At 37.6% G+C, this 21,276-nt stretch overlaps 1 protein-coding gene across 1 annotated transcript; it reads left to right on the forward strand.

Annotated features, from left to right (window-relative positions):
- The first annotated feature begins 7,887 nt into the window (after positions 1 to 7,887).
- LOC111882138 (uncharacterized mitochondrial protein AtMg00810-like) lies at positions 7,888 to 8,454 on the forward strand. The gene has a single exon (XM_023878502.1). The coding sequence runs from the start codon at positions 7,888 to 7,890 to the stop codon at positions 8,452 to 8,454; it is 567 nt and encodes a 188-aa protein (XP_023734270.1).
- Positions 8,455 to 21,276: the final 12,822 nt, after the last annotated feature.

Consider the following 21,276-nt stretch of genomic DNA (forward strand, 5'->3'; position numbering starts at 1 on the left):
GTCGTGGAATTCAAGACTTAGGTACTCTCCTCCTCGATCGGATCGAAGCATTTTGATTTTCCTGCCCAATTGATTCTCCACTTCATGCTTGAACTCTTTGAACTTTTCTGACTTGTGCTTGATTAAGTAAATATACCCATATCTACTATAATCATCGGTGAAAGTCACATAGAAGCGGTTCCCATCCTTTGTGGTGGATCTAAAGGGCCCACACACATCGGTGTGTATGAGATCCAATAAACCCTCACCCCTCTCACAAGTTCCAGTGAAGGGTGACTTGTTCATCTTTCCAAGTAAACAAGACTCGCACGTGTCATCTTCCCTAAGGTCGAATGACTCCAACACTCCATCCTTTTGGAGTTGGGCTATGCGCTTCGTGTTGGAAGAATCCATACACAACACATCATTTCCTAGGTTATCTACAACCATAACAGTTTCATAAATTCCATTACAAGGCATTGCTTCAAAATATAAAACACCATTTAGATAAGCATAAATTGAACCATTCTCATTATTAAATGAATATCTAAATCCTTGTCTAAACAAACCATGAAAAGAAATGATGTTTCTTGCCATATCTGGCAAGTAGCAACAATTATTTAAATCTAAATTCAATCCATTACTAAGCACTAAAGAATACACTCCAATCTTGGTCACAACCGACGTTCTTCTATTCCCCATGATTAGATTTATTCTTCCAAGCTCCACATCCCTATTTCTTCCTAGTCCCTGCAAATCAGAATAGATGTGGTAACCACATCCTGTATCAAGAACCCATGAAATAGCATGAGATGAATCATTAGATTTAATTGTGTATATAACTGCATAAGATGGCTTTATATTTCCATCCTTGATGGCTTGCAAATATTCCGGGCAGCTTGTCTTCCAATGCCCTATTTTGTGGCAATGATGGCACTGTGCCTCCTTTGGGTTAGGGTTGGGTTTAGCAGGATCCACCTTGGTCCCAATAGAAGAGGAACCATCTTGGGAATTTCCCTTACGGTGGCTCTCAACAGTCCTTAGGATCCCTTGGAGTTTGCTTAGGGTGACCTCTTCCTTGTTCATGTGGTAGGTCATCCTAAATTGGTTGTAGCATGAGGGCAAGGAGTGAAGAACAATGTCGATTGCCAAGTCTTCCCCAAAGTTGACATTCAACTTGCGAAGACGATCAACATACCTTTGCATCTTTTGCAAGTGCACGGTTAGAGACTCTCCACTTCTCATTTTAGCAGTGATCATATTCGTTATGATCTCATAGTGCTCTTGCCTCGCGATTTGGTGATATCTCTCCATCAAGTCTATATGCATATCATGAGGATACATGTCCTCATAGGACTTTTGGAATTTGGAGTTCATTGTGGCTATCATAATGCAATGAACTTTCGTTGCATCACGCTTATGGGTCTCAAAGACATCCATTTCTTCGGGAGTAGCAGTTTCTGGATTAATCTTCTCGACCTTCTCATCGAGAACATACTCCTTGTCCTCGTAACGCGCGATGGTGCGAATGTATCTTATCCATTTGCTAAAGTTCGATCCATCGAAAGTCACTTTTTGAAAAAGGCTCATTAGCGTGAATGAGCTAGTAGCAGCGTTGTTTGCGTTAGACATCTACAAATAGAAAAGACAAAGTTTGATTAGAATTGAATCCCTAATTAAACACCCAAAATGGAAAATTAGGGCTAGGACCCAACAACATTATTTACATATTAGAAAAGGGATGTCGTAATCCAACACGCAAATAATTTGGAGGTAAGTGAATGACGATTCACTAATTCTTCACCATGAAAAACATAAGCTTAAGTTTTAAATGTATTGAGAATTCCTAGATTTTCTTGGAGATACATTGAACTTTTCAATGGCATGTTTAAATCTCGATATGCCCCTCTCGTTTGTGACTGGGATGCCGAGAATCACAAAGCGGGTAACCATGCAAATATACGTGATGCCCTCATTGTTACAGACATCTATTCGGTGTGCCAGTAAACCACACACGCTCCATTGAATTATGACAAACAATGAGTCACCCTTTGCTACAATTGCTTAGAACCAATTAGTGTGCCAGTTAACCACACACGCTCCACTAACTTCTCAGCAAGGGTACAAAGTGTAATTTCATGGGATTGCATCAATTTACTTTTTCTAAAGTTAACCGCACGCGCTCCACTAACTTCTCAGCAAGGGGTTTTTATATAGGGTTGAGATTAGGGTTTCAGTCCTTATCCTTATCTAGTTGCTTGCCCACCAAGCAATCATAAGATAAGCCTTGGAAAGCCCTTATCTCTTGGACCTTTGGACGATTTCAAGGATATCCTATTCCTTGAATTCGTCCAACCCTTAACAAGGATAACCATTGCCCTACTTTGCAACTATCACATAATTACAATTTAGCCCCTCCAGTTTAATTAATTACACTTGATCACAAAATTAATTTCTAATTAATTATTGACAAATATTAATTAAACAAATATGCTTTCTCCTATTAATATATTATTCTTATAACATATTAATAAGTCATAATAACCTCTCTCTTTATTTATTTCTCCAGTCAAGTTGCTTTGGTGAAGGCAACCCAAAAGGACCATGCACAACCATGTCAAGTACTTGCCAAATATGGTTACAGACTTAGACACTAATCCAACATCTGCTAAGGGTATATGGGATAGGCTAAAGGATCTGTATTCCAGAGACGCTGATCTAGAACACCGTTTACATATGACTCTTTTATCTGAGTTTTGTTCTTTTGTTTAAAAACCCGATGAAAAGTTATATTAGTTGTTTAATCCCTTTAAGCACTTGCTGAGTAGAATGCTCATATATAATCTTGAGCAACGTGTTATTGAACAGAAAGTCATGTTCATGAATGGTCTTAGGTTAGAAAGGAAAGCCATTGTGTCCACTGTGAAGACACATGAAAATTTTAAAATCTATTCTTTGGCCAAAATCATGGGCATTTTGAGATCTCACAAAGAAGAAGTGAGTAAGGAAGTAAAGCTTTTTTCCGGCATGAGATCCTTGGCATTGGTTGCGAACGGAAAGAAAAGAGCACAAGATGATTCTGAATCTGACCTTTCAGATAGAATAATCTCAAAATAAGACAAGGCTCTGATGGTATCTTACCCTAAGAAGTTCATCAGGAAGAATTTCTCTCGTTACAGGAACAAATACTGACAGGGAAATTAAAGTTCTGAAAAGTCTAGAGATGAGAGTTTCAAGAACTCTCAAAATGATGAAGAAAAGAAGGAAAAGATGCTTTTGGGTGATTAAGGCTACGGATGTAATTAATATCATGGAATTTTTTTTGCAAAAGAATGCATGTTGAGGAGGTAGAACGAGTAGAAAGAGAGAGAAAAGGACGAGGCCTACTATCTTTAGAAGATAAATAACTCAGGAGAAAGATGCATCAAATGCGAAGCCGGTGTTGATCGTACAAGATGGCAGTGATGATGATGGACAAGTCGATGTGTGGTCCACAGACTTGGAGGATGATGAGATCAGGAAACCTACACATGGCAAGTGCTTAATGGTCCAGAACGGAGTTTCAGATCAAAGAGGGTACGCTACTGACGGTGGCGAAGCTTCTAAAAGTTGTTTTTCTGCGAAGACAGTTTCAGAGTAAGTGAAAAAAAATGTGAGAAGGTGATCAATAAGTTAGATTCTATAATCTAATCTCTTAATATTCCTGTCTCTCACTATGATTATGAACTAGATGATTTAAAATACACTACTTCGAATTTTAGTGATAGTTTAAAATGAACTCGTCTTAGTAATTCTAATTGGATTGATTAACTTAATAGGGTAACATGTAAAAGTGAAGAGATAATATTAAGAATAGTGGCTTTGGAATTAGAGGTTACCAAATCACGTGATGATGTTGTTTATCTTAAACGAGACAATCTTACACTTTTGAAACAGAGGAATATTTTTTGTTCAATTGCTAAGCGTTTATATTTCAGTATTACAGTTGAATTTGGATTGTGAAATAGGAAAAGGTATGCATAAAATGATTTTACCCTTTCTTGAATTGAAAGAGGATGAAATTGATGTTGATTGTTATAAATGCGAATCGATTGTTTCTTCCGATGACATTTCTGATTCATATAGGATTGGACTTGAGAAAATTGAGGAATACATACAATCCAAAGACTATAAAAATATGTTGAAGGAAATGTTGAACACAAAAGATAAAGAACAAATCAAATTCAATACTATACAAAAATTTGACACATTGTGCAAGAAATTAAATTTTGAAGATACTTTTAATTCTGAAAACCTTTCTGAATTTGATGAAAGTGATATTAGTGAAATTTTATTAAAGGATGAATTTGATTGTTTTGTTTTTGTGAAAAATGTTGAGGAACCTAAGAAAAGTTTAATTTCATAAAACACTATCGAATTCGTTTGAATTGTTGTAAACAAAGGTTCTAATGCTTTGAAAGAAAAATCAACTATTTTTTCGAAAGTCCAAACTGTACCAAATCAGGTTTTTGTTAAAACAGGACTGAACGAAAATGATACTTCAAACCTAATGTCCTTAGTTGATGATGATAATTCAAACGAATGCAATGAATTCTTTTGTTCCAAGCCAATCGACAATGCAGACGAAACAAAAGGTCTTTCAGAAATGACCTCTTGGAAAAACTAAAGGAAAATACGTTTCGAGACCACTTAATCGTGTGTACCTTTGTTTTGGAAAGGCCAGAACTAGCGGAAAAAAAGATGTTTTCAGTGAAACCTCTTTGGAACAAAGCGAAAAGCCAATCCAAAAAGAAAAACAGAAATCAAATATTCATAAATCTACTAAAGAAAGAACTACAAAGAAAAGGTAGGTGGATGCTAGATATATGAAGAATCTGAAAGAAAGAAAGCCTTAATGGAAAAATATGAATTCAAATCAAAGTTCTGTCAACTCAGAACGATCTTCTAATAAATGAGTTGATTCCTCTCAAATTCCGAAACCAAAGTCACATTTTTCTCCAAAATCACAAGTTTCGAAACCAAGTGAAAAGCCTAAATCAAAGTGTTTTCCACAAACATAGTTTTCAAAAGCTCTTAACAAATCAAAATATATTAAGGTTAAAAGTAAAGTTGCTTCGGAACCAGAGATAACTCTCGAGGAATATGAAGCAAATTTGAAAAAGGAGGAAAAGAAATTTTCAAAAAGAATGGCTTCGAAATTCAGAGAGTACATTCCACAATAGGATAATTGGGTTGAGATTAATCTTTGGGATAATAAGATGGAAGTTTTCAGAATCGAAAAGGGGAAGATCCATGTTTCGAAAAGAAATTTGTTTTGAGATGATAATGCTAAAATCTTTCCTGTACAAAAAAAATCATCAAAAGGACCCAAGATGGTTTGGGTTCCTAAAACTCTCTAATTTTGCATGTTATGTGTGATGAATAATACGATTCAGAGTGGTATATCGACAGCGGTTGTTCTCGTCACATGAGTAGGAGAAGAGTAGAATTACAAGAGTTTAGATCCTTAAAGGATGGCGGTAGAATGAAGTTTGGAAACAACATCAAGGGAAAGATTAAAGGCTATGAAATGATTACGAATGGCGAATTCTCAATTCGGAAGGTAGCATAAGTCGAGGGCCTGCAACATAATTTGATAAGTGTTTCACAATTGGTAGTAGGTACATGACTAAAGGTATCGTTTGATGAAGAAGATTTGAAGCTAATCTAAAGGAAATCTAAGGCAGTGCTTCCAGTAAAAGGGAAGCCATCAATTTGCTTGCTTACGAAAGCAACTTACAATGATAGTTTGCTATTGCACAAAAGGCTTTCCCGTCTGAACTTCAAGGATATGAAAAGCTCATCATTGGTGATCTTGTTTATGGTCTACCTTTTCTGAAATTCGATAAGGAACATTTATGTGCTGCCTGTGAGCTTGGTAAACAAAGCAGGAAGAGTCACTCAACCATCATCAATACCAAAATCATTAAACCACTGGAATTATTGCTCATTGATCTTTGTGGTCCATCAGCTAACGAAAGTATTGGTGGTAATAAATATATTCTAGTTTTTGTTGATGATTTTTCTAGATTTACATGGGGGTTCTTTCTTAGACAGAAATCAGATGCTACTCCGAAGTTGATAGATTTCATCAGGCAGTTTGAGCTTCAATTATGAAAGCCTGTTCGGAAAAATCATAGTGACAACGGTTCAGAATTCAAAAACCAAGCATTTGAAGAATTCGTAACTAGAAAAGGGATTGCTCACAAGTAATATTTTCCATACACTCCATAACAAAACGATGCGGTTGAAAGGCGGAATCGCTTTCTTTGTGAACTCGCAAGGACGATGTTAACTTTTGCGAATCTTCCTCTCTACTTCGGTGTTGACGTTATTGAAACTACTTGCTTCACATAGAACCTTTCCTACATCAACAAAAGATTTATGATTACTCCTTATGGGATTTTGAATAATTGGAAACCTAATATTAAATTATTTCATGTGTTTGGTTCCGCATGCTTTCTCTTTAACTCTAAAGATAATCGGAACAAATTCGATGTGAAAGCAGATGAAGGAATTTTTTGGGTTATTCTTTAACTTCAGAGGCATATAGTGTTCTGAACAAGAAATCAAGAAAGATTGAAGAAACCTACTATGTCACCTTCGATGACAACTACATGAAGAGATATCAGAAAGAAGATTGTCAGTCTGGGGAAATCTTTCCATCGACAAGTTCCATAACAATTCCTCTTATAAATTTATATGAGGAATTTCTAAATCTTTTTGATGAGCCTGAAAAAGCCATTTCCTTACTTTCGAAGGCAAAAGACAATAAAGAAGATGAATTGAAGAAGATTGTTGATGAAGCAGCTCAGAACATCGAGACTTCTCATGAGCCAACAATTCCGAAAGAACCTTAGCCACAACCTTCTGATGCTCCATTCTAAGGGGAGGGTTTCACTTCAACTTCCAATAGCGATTATCATTTCCAGGGGGAGGATTCAATTCTAAATCTAGGGTCACATGCAAACTTCTAGGGGGAGAATGAAAATAATGTCTAAGATGTAGAATCAAAAGTTGAAGAAGTTTATGCCAAAATTAATCCAACTTATGATACGAACTATCCTCCTATGACAAAGTGGACCAAAGATCATCCAATATCTCAATTGATCGGAGACTCATCCACAGGAGTTCTTACAAGGGTTCAACAAAAGGTGAAACAAACTGCATTATTTTCAAAATTGGAATTTTGCATGTTTAATTCTTTCATTTCTAAAATTGAGCCTAATTATGAAAATTGCTCTTGATCATGCAGATTGGGTTCAAGAAATACAAGAAGAACTCAACGGATTTGAACAAAATAAAGTGTGGAGATTGGTTCCCACTCTGAAGGATGCTTCTATTGTCGAAATGAAATGGGTATTTCGCAATACGATGGATAAGGAGGGCAATGTAATTTTCAACAAGTCACGCTTGGTTATTAAAGGCTATTGTCAAGAAGAAGGAATTGACTATGAAGAGACGTTCGCTCTGGTGGCCAGACTGGAATCTGTTTCGATTTTTCTCGCCTATGCACCTCAAAAAAACTTTGATGTATATCAGATGGATGTGAAGTGTAAATTTCTTAATGGTGAACTGGAAGAAACCGTCTATGTTGAACAACCACCTGGATTTGTGAATGAAAAATTTACTAATCATTGCTATGTTTTGGATAAAGTGGTATATGGTCTCAAACAAGCACCGAGGGCATGATATGAAACTCTGACTCGATTTCTAAAGCAATCTCAATTTAAACAAGGTGCTAATGATCCTACTTTCTTTCATAAGAAGGAGGGTAACCATCTGATGATTGTTCAGATTTATGTTGATGACATTATTTTCGGATCTACTAATCACAGCTTAACAGCTGAATTCTGAAAGCTAACTGAAATGAAATTTGAAATAAGTTCGATGGGTAAAATTAACTTTTTCCTTGGCTTGAATATAAGACAATGTTTAGAGGGTATTTTCATCAATAAAGAAGCCTTCACAAAGACGTTACTGGCAAAATTCGTAATGGTTGGTGATTCCAAAGTCAAAGTTCCTATGGCATTCAGAACAAAGCTCACACCTTCTCTTGATAAACCAACAACTGATATCACTTTATATCGTCAAATGATTGGGTCATTGTTGTATTTAACTTCAAGTAGACCTGACATTATGTTTGATATGTGTAATTGTGCTCGATTTCAAGCCAATCCTCGAGAACCTGATATGATGGCTGTTAAGAACATCTTTCAGTATTTGAAGCGGACTACTTCTCTTGGTCTCTCGTATCCATCGAATTATGTATTCTTCGTGCAAGCTTACTCCGATGTCGACATAGGTGGATGTGGACTTGATCAGAAAAGTACATCAGGTGTATGTCAAATTCTGGATGGCAAACTTGTAAGTTGGCAATCTAAGAAGCAAACTTATGTCTCCTTATCCACCGCTGAAGTTGATGTAAGTCCCTAATCTACTTGTGTATCAATCAGATCCGTTTGATGGTGCGGAATCCCAATCAAACGGATGATGTCAGATCAAATAGAAGAGAAGGAGAAGAAGAAGACGATGAATCTTGTATGTATTGATATGAATGAAGATCTGGATACAAGATTCATACACTAACACACACTCTCTTTTTCCTCTCTCTAGAACACCTTCAAATGCACACAGTTAAGCTCTCCACTAGTGTTCATCCCTCTACTCCTCACACCCCTTACCCTAACATATATATATATATATATATATATATATATATATATATATATATATATATATATATACACACACACACGGGAAACATGGGCCATTAAATGGGTTTTCGGCCGTAAACACCCCCTTGACCGTAAAGCTGACCGTAAACACATAAGATATTACATAAAAATACAATTTCCTAGAAAAGCAAAGTATAAACCATATTTTTGACCCAACAATTTGCCCCTTGGTTTATAGCTTTCTTTCCTTTTCTTAAATGACCCAACAAGCTCCCCCTAAAAGGTAGCTGACTTTTCTTGTTAATCTTCATTGGGAACTTGGCTTCAGCATTAATCTTCAAATTCTTTACAGCTTCACGATGAACTTGATGAATCTTCAATGAATTACTTCATATTGAGCGGCTAGGCTTTTCTTCAGAATTTGGCTTTGAACGCACATCGGGTGAGGAGGCATGATGTACTGATTCTTGAAAGATAGCGCTTTCAGCTTGAGAATCTTCAGAGAGAACATCAGAGAGAACAAATCTTCTGGATTACTTCAGCAGGTTCAAGATAGCAGTAGACTGATTAAGGAGGCTTCAATGCAATCTGTCACATAATCTTGAAGTCAGCTTGACCTTTCTTCTAGGGTTGAAGGATTGAATGTCGAAAGAATAATCTTCATTTCTTGCTCCTTCGAATGCGAATTCTTTGATGATCACGGATGAAGCCTTGGCTCATAAATTTTCGACACAAACTCCGTGAGTCTCATCTACATCTGAATTCATTTTTCAAGACAAAACAAAACTAAAAGAAAAATTTAGCACACAATATTATTATTTTTTTTGGATTTTTCATATTTTCTGAGAAAGAACTAAAACAGAAATAACACAATTTTTTTTTTGATTTTTTGATTGTTGTTTGGTTTTTTAAAAATTTTAATTCTCCCCTAATATTTAAATTAGAAGAAAACTATGAACAAATTTAACAAAAATAAAATGATATCTAACCTTAAGAATGATTTGGGATCAAAGTTTTTTGACAACCTTTATCAGCTTGTCGGTACCTTCTATCTTCACGTCTTTGTCCGGTCGATCGTCAGTATTGTTGTCCACTTAAACACGAAAAATTTGTGACAAAATTAGGACATACTATTAGTTATAAAAAAGTGATCCTAACTTCCTAGAAACTATTTCTTAAGAACCATTCAGCTGACGACGACCAGGCATATTGTTGTCCACCTAAATTGGGCAGCGAGATCTATAGACAATTTGTAAGTGTTCAATTTTTTTAATTGTACTAGAACATGGTTCCCGCTTCCTGATATGCTCCAGTAATCAAGGACTTCCAAAGTACTCCTTACATTGGGTGAGCAGCCAATCATTAAGATAGAAGATAGATTTAGAATGCATATGCTATGCACGCAGGTCGGATCTCTTCCAATCACGCAGAGGGTTGAACATATGACTAACTGAAGTTTTAGAGGGATTAAGAAAAAGAATGGTGCATATATTGTGTACCAGGTCGGATTGTGAGTCACGCAAAGGAGACAATATATGGCTAACAGATAGAAAGAATTGCATAGATAGAAGATGCAGAGAAATAGAGTTGCATATGTTACAGTCTAGGTCGGATTTTGAGTCATGCAGAGGAGGTAACATATGAGTAACAGACAAATAGAGAAAGAAAACAATTTTCTACAGACCTAATTCATCGGAATTTACCAGTTGCCCCATCAATACCAGAATTAAGGACAGAATCTGCACATCGAGGAAAAGTTAATCCACGGTTCCAAGTAAAGGTTCTTAAATGTGACTAGTAGATTCCCATATATATATCTCCCTGCTCAATCTATCCAAGCGTCGTATTTTCAGGCTAAACGGATCTAACTAGGTCAAGATTTGTCAAGTCTAAAAATTTCCTATGTTCAACTCTACCTAGTCATGTCCATTTAGAATCTTTCGTGCCTACCGACGCATCAAACCAGAGCATAGACCCTTCAACTTTGGGTACGTTATGCAAACTTAGATTGCCTGTTATCACTTGATAATATCACTTCCCAAAACATCTCCCTCAAGCACATTTCATAACCAACATATTTTTTTGATTTTCTGATTTTCTAATGTCTTTGGATTTTTTAAAATTTAAAAATTTTTGTTTTGTTTTTATTTCTCCCCCTAAATTTGTGCATATGAGAGAAACGAAAGTAAATGTGCAAATTTAAACTATCCTAAAACAAAAATTAGTCATTAAAGCGAATCAACTTAAGAAAAACTCAGGAGTATAGAGAAGAAAACTCAAACCGTAAGTCACCGATTGAATTTGCATCCAGAAGGTCTGAGAATAGCACGCGTAATCTTAGAATAGATCCGAAAATTCTTCATGTCATTAAGCACTAACCCCATTTGTGATATCTTCCTTTCTTCCTTTCCCGCAAGAGGACACATACTCTCAAACAAAGGTCTGAATGTTGTACAGTTGAGAGATGTCCCCAATCATATGCCAAGAGCAGCCACTACCAACAAACCGAAGTCTGATGATATGCCTCCATAGCTGCTCCGACACAGAGCAGGATCAGTTGGTCTTTGGAACCCAGTCCATTTTGAAACTGGGTCGACCTTTGTCATCAACGCAAGATACTTTCTCCCATGACATGTCCTGTTTATCACAAACAGAAGATATAGAAATATTAGAATCGTTAGAAGATTTGGGAGATTGAGCCTTCGGAACCCATTTGTAGTTAGGTTTAACCCATTTCTTTTTCAATCTGATGGGTGGCTCAGTACTTGTTTTTGATCTTGATGTCAGCCGTTGAGATGACTTTGATTTTGACTTCATGGGAGCATCTCTTGGATTTGGCTTCTTGGCCGGCATATCTTTCTTAACTTTGGGATTTTAATTCTTGTCCTTTGGATTTTGATTGTTGCCCTTCTGCGCGTTCCAGTCATCATTGTCTGAACGTGACCTTGAGGGGTTTCTTTTGAAGTATCTCCCTCTTGGCGTGCTCTGCCATCCTAGTGCATAGTAAGGAACGTATGCGTGATTTGGACAGTTTCTAGAAATGTGTCCAGGTGTTCCACAGTGAAAACAAGTCTTTTTCTTCACTGGGAAATTGTTTCTTCCTGCCCCTGGTAGCGTATCCTTGCCTTGTCTCTGATTTTTCCCACATGCACAATTGCAGGAGGCACTTTGTTTCGCTGGAATTGGTGGTCTGTATTTCTCAACAGCAGGTTGATCAGAAAGAGCTGAGTTCGAAGCAACATATTCAGATTTCAAGGAGATGTTGGTTTGTTCAATGGTTTTCTCCTTGTTCTCATCTTCTGCTACTTTACCTGCACATGAAGCAGAAACATTAGTATTTTCAACCTGAATACCTCCTGACACAAATCCAGCTGGTTTTCCATATTTAAGATGTGCCTCCCTGTCAATTTCTCCCTGTGTCGTAGGGATGGATGTGTAGTTATGATTGAAAGGTGGAGGAACACTATCATACCCTAGACCCTTGTTTTGATTATCTTTGAATTTTAATTAGGTTTCAAATAAGGACTCGACTGTCTTACTTGACCGAGAATAATTTTTGAAACTAATATATGTTTTTCCACACTTAATTTTCAAAGCGTCAAGTTCTTCGGTTACAACATCAAGTTGTCTCTTAATATAGTCATAAAGTTCACATTTTTCAATGTATTCTGTCTGAATTCTCTTAAAATCCTTTATTTTTGTTTCTAACTGGGCCTTCAGGGGTTTCTGTCCTTTCCTGAGTTGATATCCTTCATATCTCAGGTCCTCGACTTCCCTTTTTAATAAATCATTATGTTCACGAAGAAGTTTAATCATAGCTTCACATGATTGATAACATGAAACTTCATTGACCGGAATGTTTGCGGAACTCACTATTTTTCGACAATTCAAAGCGTTAAGTTCTTCAATTACATCAGCAAGACTAAGACGATTGAGACCTTTTGTCTTCTTGATGTCAGCCACGTTCATGTCCCACGATTTTGGAAGTGTATTCAGCAGCTTTTGGTTTATCTAATATTTGGTCAAGAATATCCCAGCTATATTCATCTCAGTAGTGAGTGTGGTAAATCGCAGCAGCTGAGCTTCCAGGATTTCTCCAGCGATATAATCGAACATGTTGAAATTTTGTCTTAACATCTCCTGACGACTCTCTTTCATGTCTTCAATTCCCTTGTAAACTTCAAAAACTATTAAAAGCACAACTAGAAGTCAAAGTTAAATTTAAAAATGCCCTTTGACTATAAGCCTCAAAATTCAACCTTAAAAGTCAAATTTAAAAAGTCAAACTCAAAAGTCAAACATGAAAAGTCAAACTTAAAAGCTAAATTTGAAAATTTAAAAGTTAAATGAGAAAGTCAAAGCTTAAAGTCAAAGGTCAAATTTTTAATAGTCGTAGTCAAAATTTTATGTAAAAAATCAAAAATAAAATTCAAAATTTAAAAACTAAAATTTTTAGATGAAAAAGGAATTTAAAATTAAAGAAAATTGATTTTTGGGCTAAAAGTGTGAAATTCGCGAAACTTGGAAGTGGCAGGGAGTGGTTTTGAATAAAATTTCGAAGTGTTATTCCATCTAGCAGGCTAGATCAGCTGGTAAGGACGCTGTGTTGTTGATCCAAGGGACCCGAGTTCGAATCCCGACAGCCCCAATTTCCGTTTCTATTTTTAATGCGAATCTGCTGACTGCTGCGAAGCTTGCTGAACGAGATGCGAGACCGAGCCGTCCTTTAAGCCGATCACCGAGTGGAATTCTGAGCCGAGGCGCAGACGATCCTAGCCGTAAAACGCCGCCGCAAACCGCCCAACCGTATACTCCGAGCCGCAAGCCGCCGACAGTAAACTCCACCCAGCCGTATACTCCGAGCCGCAAGCCGCCGACAGTAAACTCCGGCGACCGTAAACACGTTTACGACCGTAAACCCTTCCAAGACCGTAAACGCAGCTTCAGATCGCAAAAAAACGACGTTTTTCACAATTTTTGCTCCAAAACTCGATCAAAAACTCGTTTTTACGAAAAACGCGAAGAACAAACCCTCCTAATTTTTAGACATCTATCAAAAAACGCAAGAATATTTCTAAAATAAGATCAAATCGGCTCCAGATATGAAAAAGATGAGTGATACAATCCAAGCTCTGATACCAATTGTAAGGTCCAAATAAGGATCTTTACCAGCAATCAAGCAATAAACAATCACAGAATAAGAACAAGATGAAAAGAAACCAAACTTGCACACGATTATATTCAATAAATCGCCAGGTACAACTCGATGAACTACTCTGGAAACTCTATGGCATCAACCACAACAAAAGACCAACTCCTCCACTATTTATACTCGACTAGACCGCAAACTGTGTTTGCAACCGTAAACAGGGTTTATGGCCGTAAACTTTGTTTACGGTCGTGAACACACAAAATGACCAAAATGAAATAAACAACTCATAAAGTGTATTACAGACTCACGCCAAACAAAATACACTGAAAGCCTAGACCAAACCATTAATTGGACTCTTCAATCTCCCCCTTGGTTTGGTGCTAGCTTGGACTCAGTTCTCGACCACCAATACATCGGACTTTCCCATCGCTCCGTTTGATATTTTCTACTCTATAATTGTAGCCACCATCAAAGTGTATTCTTTTGCAGCGGGTTTAAAGATATCTTCAGTCACCACAATCGGATGAGCAGCAAGATAATGTATGTCTCGGTTGCCAAATTGAAGCAAATCCATTTTGTCATACAGACGGATGCAATCTTCCTTAAGCTTGATGACAACAGCATCTGTGGATTCATCATACACCCAATATTACATGGAAGCGAGAGAACCATCTGAATAATTTTGAAAAACAGGAATGTGCTTAACTTGAGCAGTAGCAGACCACATCACTGACCGAAGTGGCTGAGTTGTTTTTGGATCAATAACCTTTTTGTGGACCTTGACAAAAGACTCTGCAGTCTTCATTGACGGAAAGACCTTGGCCACTTGATCTTCCAAAAAGGATTTTAACTGACTCACCCTGGGATTGCCTGATGGATTTGAGAAAGGAGCATTGTACAGCTCAATAAGATCAATCTTAGTAAAAGAACGAAAGTCGTGAGCATATTTGTATAGTTCTTTATTGCCACTCTTTCTCCTCACCATAAACATATTCATGGTGTCATGGAATCCCCACGAGATGATTCCTGACCTATCGCCATACATATCTCTGAAACGATGTACGCCCAGATCCGTAACGGTGATCTGTAGATTATCCCAGCGTGCCTATGATCTATGCTCCTTTTGAATAGAAATTGACCTTTCTCAGAAGACTTGTCCAATTTGGTGCGTTTTAATGCTGCTGCACTTGGAGCTTGATCCGGTTCCTTTTCAAAACGGTCCTCGATGATGGTGGTTCTGGTAGGTTGAGGAACAATGGGAGCAACTTGGTTGGGAATGAAAATCTATGGCCCGTCAACGGATGACTTGAATTCATCGCCAAGTTTATCTTCCAACTTTTTCTTCAAATCGTAGTAGCTGGCGGTCAACAGGCCAAAATGTGTCTGAAGATCTGTAATCTGCTTTGTCTTCAGAACTTTATCCTCATTAAGTTCGGCCACTTGAATATTGAGCTCTGTGTTTTCAGTTTGAAGGTCTGCGACCTTGATAACCAGCTCAATATTTCTTTGATTAAGATCAATATTCTTCTGATTCAGTACGTCGATCTATTTTTGGAGTCCAGGAAGTGAGGGAATCTCTTCTGCTGAGCTGTCACCCCCAATAAAAATTCCTTTGCCGCGTGGGGGTGTTGTAGAAAATTGTTCTTCTGCCAGGAGCCTAGCTAGCCTAACTGAGGCAACATCATCCTCTGTCCTGGGAGGAAAGAAACCTGTTGGGAATGAAGAGCCATCAGCTTCATAGAAAGTACTAGGACCTTCACTGACGGGTTCAACAGAGACTATGACAGGTGTGGTTGTTGGTGGAGCTGTAACACTTTGAGTTGCTAGTCTAAGGACGAGTCTACGTCTTTTACTTGGAGGAGGAGAGGCTTGAGTAGTGGTGTGATCACTTTCCACTGGTTCAGATGTAGGTAAGACAACATCAATGAGAGGAATCCCTGATACTGTCACCATAGGAGTTGCTATTTATGCCGATGGATTGGTAGGAGTAGGCGTGGCTTCAAGAACATTGTCTTCTTCCCTTGTCTCTGTTGTCGGATGAGCAACTTCATCGACATTATCAAGCAACTTGTCGAGGCTTTCTCCGGTCATAAAATCTTCATTGCTACCGAAGTTTAAGGGAATTTCATCATTATCAAATCCTGTCAGGTCGAGTTCCTCATACAATTCAGTCTCAGCCCCCGACCCCTCATTGTAATCCCCTTGAACCTGTACCGACTGCAATTCGTGTTCCTCGGCGACTTGGGCATTTGCAGCTGCAGTTTCATTGGCATCATGATCTGAAATGGTGATGACATCATCAGAAACAACCCTTTCAGAGGAAGTGGGCTCAAATGATGCTTTATCAGATGTTCCATGAGACTCGGAAGATTCATCAAGCTCAGCAAGTTTCCCGAACTTCACCAAGGGATGTAATCCTCGAAAAACAACCTTGCCCTTCCGATTTTGTTTAATAAGACCAACAGTGTGAGGCCCCAAGGATTTTATATCCAACTTGTCACCATCCTTAACCATCTCTAGAAATTGATCGTCGATGAACGCTTGAATAAACCTCAGATATAACAAGAATGCATCTCTGGTTCCTCAGGTCATGGCATTTATGTTCACCAAGAACTCATCAAGAATAAACTTTGAGAAGTTGAATTTAATGCCAGCAGCCAAAGAGACAATCGCCTCTGTGTTTCTGAGAGAGATTTCATCAGCTCCTAATCTCTTGCCTGAGATGCAGCTCACGAACACATGTGCCAGGAATCGCCAGTAAGGAGGCAAGAGCTTTTTCACTGTGGGAGGGTAGGTACCCTCGTATCCCATCTTCTCAAGAATCCATTGTACATCATCAATCCCAATTTCAGTAGGAAAATTGGATTCATCATTGACCAGCAAAGTATCTCTGATGTACTGCTCCGTGATTTTGATCTTGCAACCTTTAACCACATCTTCAATCGACATTTCTCCATTGACTTTTGACATCTTAGTCGTCTGCCAGAACTCCCGAACAATGTTCTGATAAATGATGGGATTCACTGTGATGGAACAAGACAAGCAACACGCTCTCAGTCTATAGATCATTGATTTGAATTCTGCATGAGCGACCGGAGGATCATCCAAGACAATCGCCAGGTTGTGCATGTCTGCAAACTTAAGATTCGCCATTGATCTGCACTAAATAGGCGAAGTAAGAAAACAAGGTATTTAACAATTTGAAGCTTTAAGTTTTCTTAATTAAAGAATTTTAGTTTGGCCTTTAAAGAATAGTTTGACTACAAAAGATTAGAGTTTACGATCAAAATTAGTCAAACAGGGTTTACGGTCAAAGTTGGTCATCTGACCGTAAACAGAGTTTACGGTCGAAAGGCCAAACCGAGTTTACGGTCGTAAAGCCAAACCGTGTTTACGGTTCTTGAATATCCCCAAACCGTAAACCCCTCAAGAACAATAAACGCCGACGAACTTTTAAACTCAGATTACTCCTCCAGTTTTGGTCAGATTGATGAACAGAAAGCATATTCCCAGTCAGTTTTGGCGTACCTTCGTAGTGAACTAGTTGATTTCGCAAATAAAAACTCTAAAAAATTTCCGAGGAGAGAGAGTAGAGGGAGGAGGCTTACGGCTGTAAAAGGGAGAAGTGAGAAAGGAAAGGGTTTACAGCAGTAAACTCTTCCTTTTATACTCCCTTAAATTTTACCTGTCTCCCACACAGTTAAAATCTTAGTCCTAATCCCGATTAAAATTTTAAAAAGAAAAGCTTTTGAGGATATTAAAAATAAAAATAAAAATAAAATTAATATAAAACAAAAAATAAACTAATTACTGACAAACTCTTGTGACACTGGGATCAAAGTTGTTAGACAGTCTTAATCCACTTGTCAGTACCGTTCATCTTCACGTCTTTGTCTATTCGATCGTCGTTATTGTGGTCCACTTAAACACGAAAAATTATGACAGATTTAGGAACGCTATCAGTGACAGGATAGATTGATCCTAAGTTACTAGATAAAATTTCCTAAGGACCATTTATCTGACGATGACCAATGATATTGTTGTCCACCTAAATTGATATCAATTGGTATCAGAGACGTAACCGATGTCAAGCTTCATTCCATTGAGATTTGGGGTGCTTAATCTGATATTATTATCGCTCGAACATTGGTTTTGGTATTCTAAGTGGTTAAAGGATCTGAATCTATTGCAAAAACGTGTGTTTGAGAGCTTTCTGGGAGTTTACTGCGAACCGTAAACACTATTTACGGTTCTAAACTCAAGATCTTCATCAACCGTAACTGTGAATCTTAAAAAACTACAAACAAGGCTTCAAGAACTTTAAGATCTATAAACACATAAACCTTAAACTCAGAAACCGTAAACTCAGAAACCGTAAACCCAGTTTACGGTCATAAACTCATCAACTGTAAACACCTTTGTGATTTTAAATTGCTTTAATTGCAAATGGATTCTCAAAGTCAAAATCATCTTCACGAACTTGATACTGTCATGGGCACTACAACGTGTATTTCAAGATTGATGTCTGCCGATGGTTTTCTCGAGTGGAAGTACAAATTGAAAAATACATTAAGATGAAAGTTGTCAAAGTCTGGAGAAGCATTCTTAGAGGCCCTGTTAGAATCACTATGACAGTTGGTGGCCAAGTGATTGACAAGGATGTTGAAAACTACACTGATGAGGAGTTTGAAAAAATTGAGGAGCAGGAAAGGGCTCTAGCCACTTTAACCATGGCATTATCTCTCGATATTGCTCAAGGTTTTCGTGAGTATACCTCAGATAAAGATCTATGGGAAGCCCTAATTGAATTTTATAAGGGCAATGTAGATATGAAGGAGAGTCGGCAGGACATGTTGAGACAAAAGTTTAATATGTTCAACTACATTCTAGGAGAGACTCTTGAGGCTCAGCTGCAGCGGTTCACAACTCTCACAACTGACATGAACATATCTGGGATTTTCTTGACCAAGTCAAAAATCAACAAGAAGCTCTAAATGCTCTTCCTAGATCATGGGATATGAATATTGTTGTGATTAAGAAAACCAAGGATTTAAATCGCCTCACTCTTGCTGAAATTATGGCGATCATCAAAGCTTGTGACATTGATGACAAACAGAGAGAGATTAATCATGTGAACTCATACTCTACTACAATTCTTGGAATCTCATCCAACAATGCCTTCTCATCAATCATGTCCTCCACAGGTCAAGCCTTTGCAGCTCAACAACCTCAGATTCAGACCTTCGTTGCTGCATCATCCATCCCTCACCATCAAACTCATCCATATGTCACTCCACAAGATATCCCTACTCCAAATGTGTCAGTTGTAGCCTCTTCCTCAAACTCTAAAGACTTTGATGAAAATATGGCTCTAGCTACTAGGCTAGTTAATTGCTACAATGCTTTTGTAAATGGAGATCTTCCACCTCAGGTGTCATTTGCTGATTTGGATCGGATTCATCCTGAGGATGTGGAAGAGATGGACATTACATGGCAGATTGCTATGGCTGTTTTCAGGGCCAAACAGTTTGCTAAGAAGACAAGGAAGAGCAACTGGGGCACAAATGATGATAAGAAGGTGGGATTTAACAAGGGCATGTTGAGATGTTTCAACTGCCACGAGCCGGGTCATTCGGCTCGTGAATTCCCTAAGCCAGATCATAGGATCAACAGCAACAGGCACATGGTAGCAGTGGGAAACAACCATGCAGGTGCTGCAGCTAATGGTGAGACTGCTATGGTCGCTCAATCCTTTGACTGGGAGGACCAGATTCAGGCTTTGAATATCTCAGGGCTAGAAAATGCTCACCTAGCTTAGATTGATGATGCTATCTTGAAGAATGATGACGTTGATCCCGAAGCAGAAATATGGAGCTGTAATTTGCCCTAATGGTGTCTACTTCTTCCGAGCCCAAGAAAAGCAAAGTATAAACCATATTTTGACCTAACAATCTCCCCCTTGTTTTATTGCTTTCTTTTCTTTTCATAAATGACCCAACAGCTGAATATATTGTTGTTGCATCATGTACATCACAAGTAGTGTGCATTCAAAGCCAGCTTAAGGGTTATGGAATTAAGATGAAGATAATACCTCTATATTGTCATTCCGAAAGCACAATTAGAATATGCTATAATCCAGTGCAACACTCAAAGACAATGCACATTGCACTGAGATATCATTTCATAAAGGAGCACGCTGAGGATGGTAATGTTGAAGTTCATTTCATTAGATCCTCAAATCAGTTGGCTGACATCTTCACAAAGGCCTTACCTGAAGCTACATTTAATCGAATTTTACAACGTCTAGGAATGATGGAAGTTGACTCAGTTCGAAAATCCTCCTTATAATCGGAATATACTGTTCATATTCCGAAGGGTTCCGAGCTTTAGAATGGTTTGGAATCTACTTCTCACTGGAGTTTCAGAATGCATTCTATCCTTCATGCTTTAAGTCCATTCCAATTGATTGTGAACTTTGGAATGATTCAGATTCTACTCTTCATCCTCATTTCAGAATGATTTTGTAACTTTTGTACATTAAGTCTCTTTCGATCGATTCCGAGCTTCAGAATTGTTCGGAAGTTGCTGTTCAATTATGTTTCTGAATTCAATTATCTTTAATACTTTTCTATGTTTATCTTTTTCAGAAAATCAAAAACCAAAAAAATATTTTTCATTATTACTGTTTTATATTTTTCAGAAAATCAAAAATTACAAAAATATTTTCTTTATTTTTGTTTTATCTTTTTAAGAATATCAAAAATACCAAAAAAACATTTTACTTTTGAGAATCTAACGTTCTTTTATCAGGAACATATACTTTGTTACCTAACTTCATAACGATGGGGCAGGTATGATTCTGAAACTATATACTAGCTAAGCATCCCTAGAAGCATGTTGTTGCATGTTGTCCTAAGCCTCTCTGACTTTATGTTTGAAGCCTTAACGAAACTTTCATTTCAATTGTTTCTTCCTAATCAATCTATTCATTCACAAAAGTCATTAAGCTACCTTACTCTTCTCACACTGAGTTAAGAGTTGACTGCTTTGTCATTCATTTATAGCAGAGGTACACTTTCTTCTTCAGAACCAATCTACACTTTCTACATCAATTTCGTGTTCATTAAACATAACCCTTGAGACTCTCAGCAATTGCAACTGAGGTTTATGGTTACACAAAATCTATGTTTATGATCTTCAAATCGTATCATCAATATTTTGATTGAGACCCAAAATCCGAAACCTATTTCTGAATTGACGGTGGACTATTAAATGTTCTAGATATTTTCACCAAGGAATTGACACATAAACCTTTATGGTTTGTACCTTTACAATTTTAAAAATCATTTTTATTTTTGAGTGATCTTAATGGAATGTTCTCGACCTAAGACATTTCTTCCCAACAAATACAATTTTTTTTTGAGATTT

The sequence above is a fragment of the Lactuca sativa genome, chromosome 4 (genome assembly GCF_002870075.4).
Source record: "Lactuca sativa cultivar Salinas chromosome 4, Lsat_Salinas_v11, whole genome shotgun sequence".
NCBI lineage: Eukaryota > Viridiplantae > Streptophyta > Magnoliopsida > Asterales > Asteraceae > Lactuca > Lactuca sativa.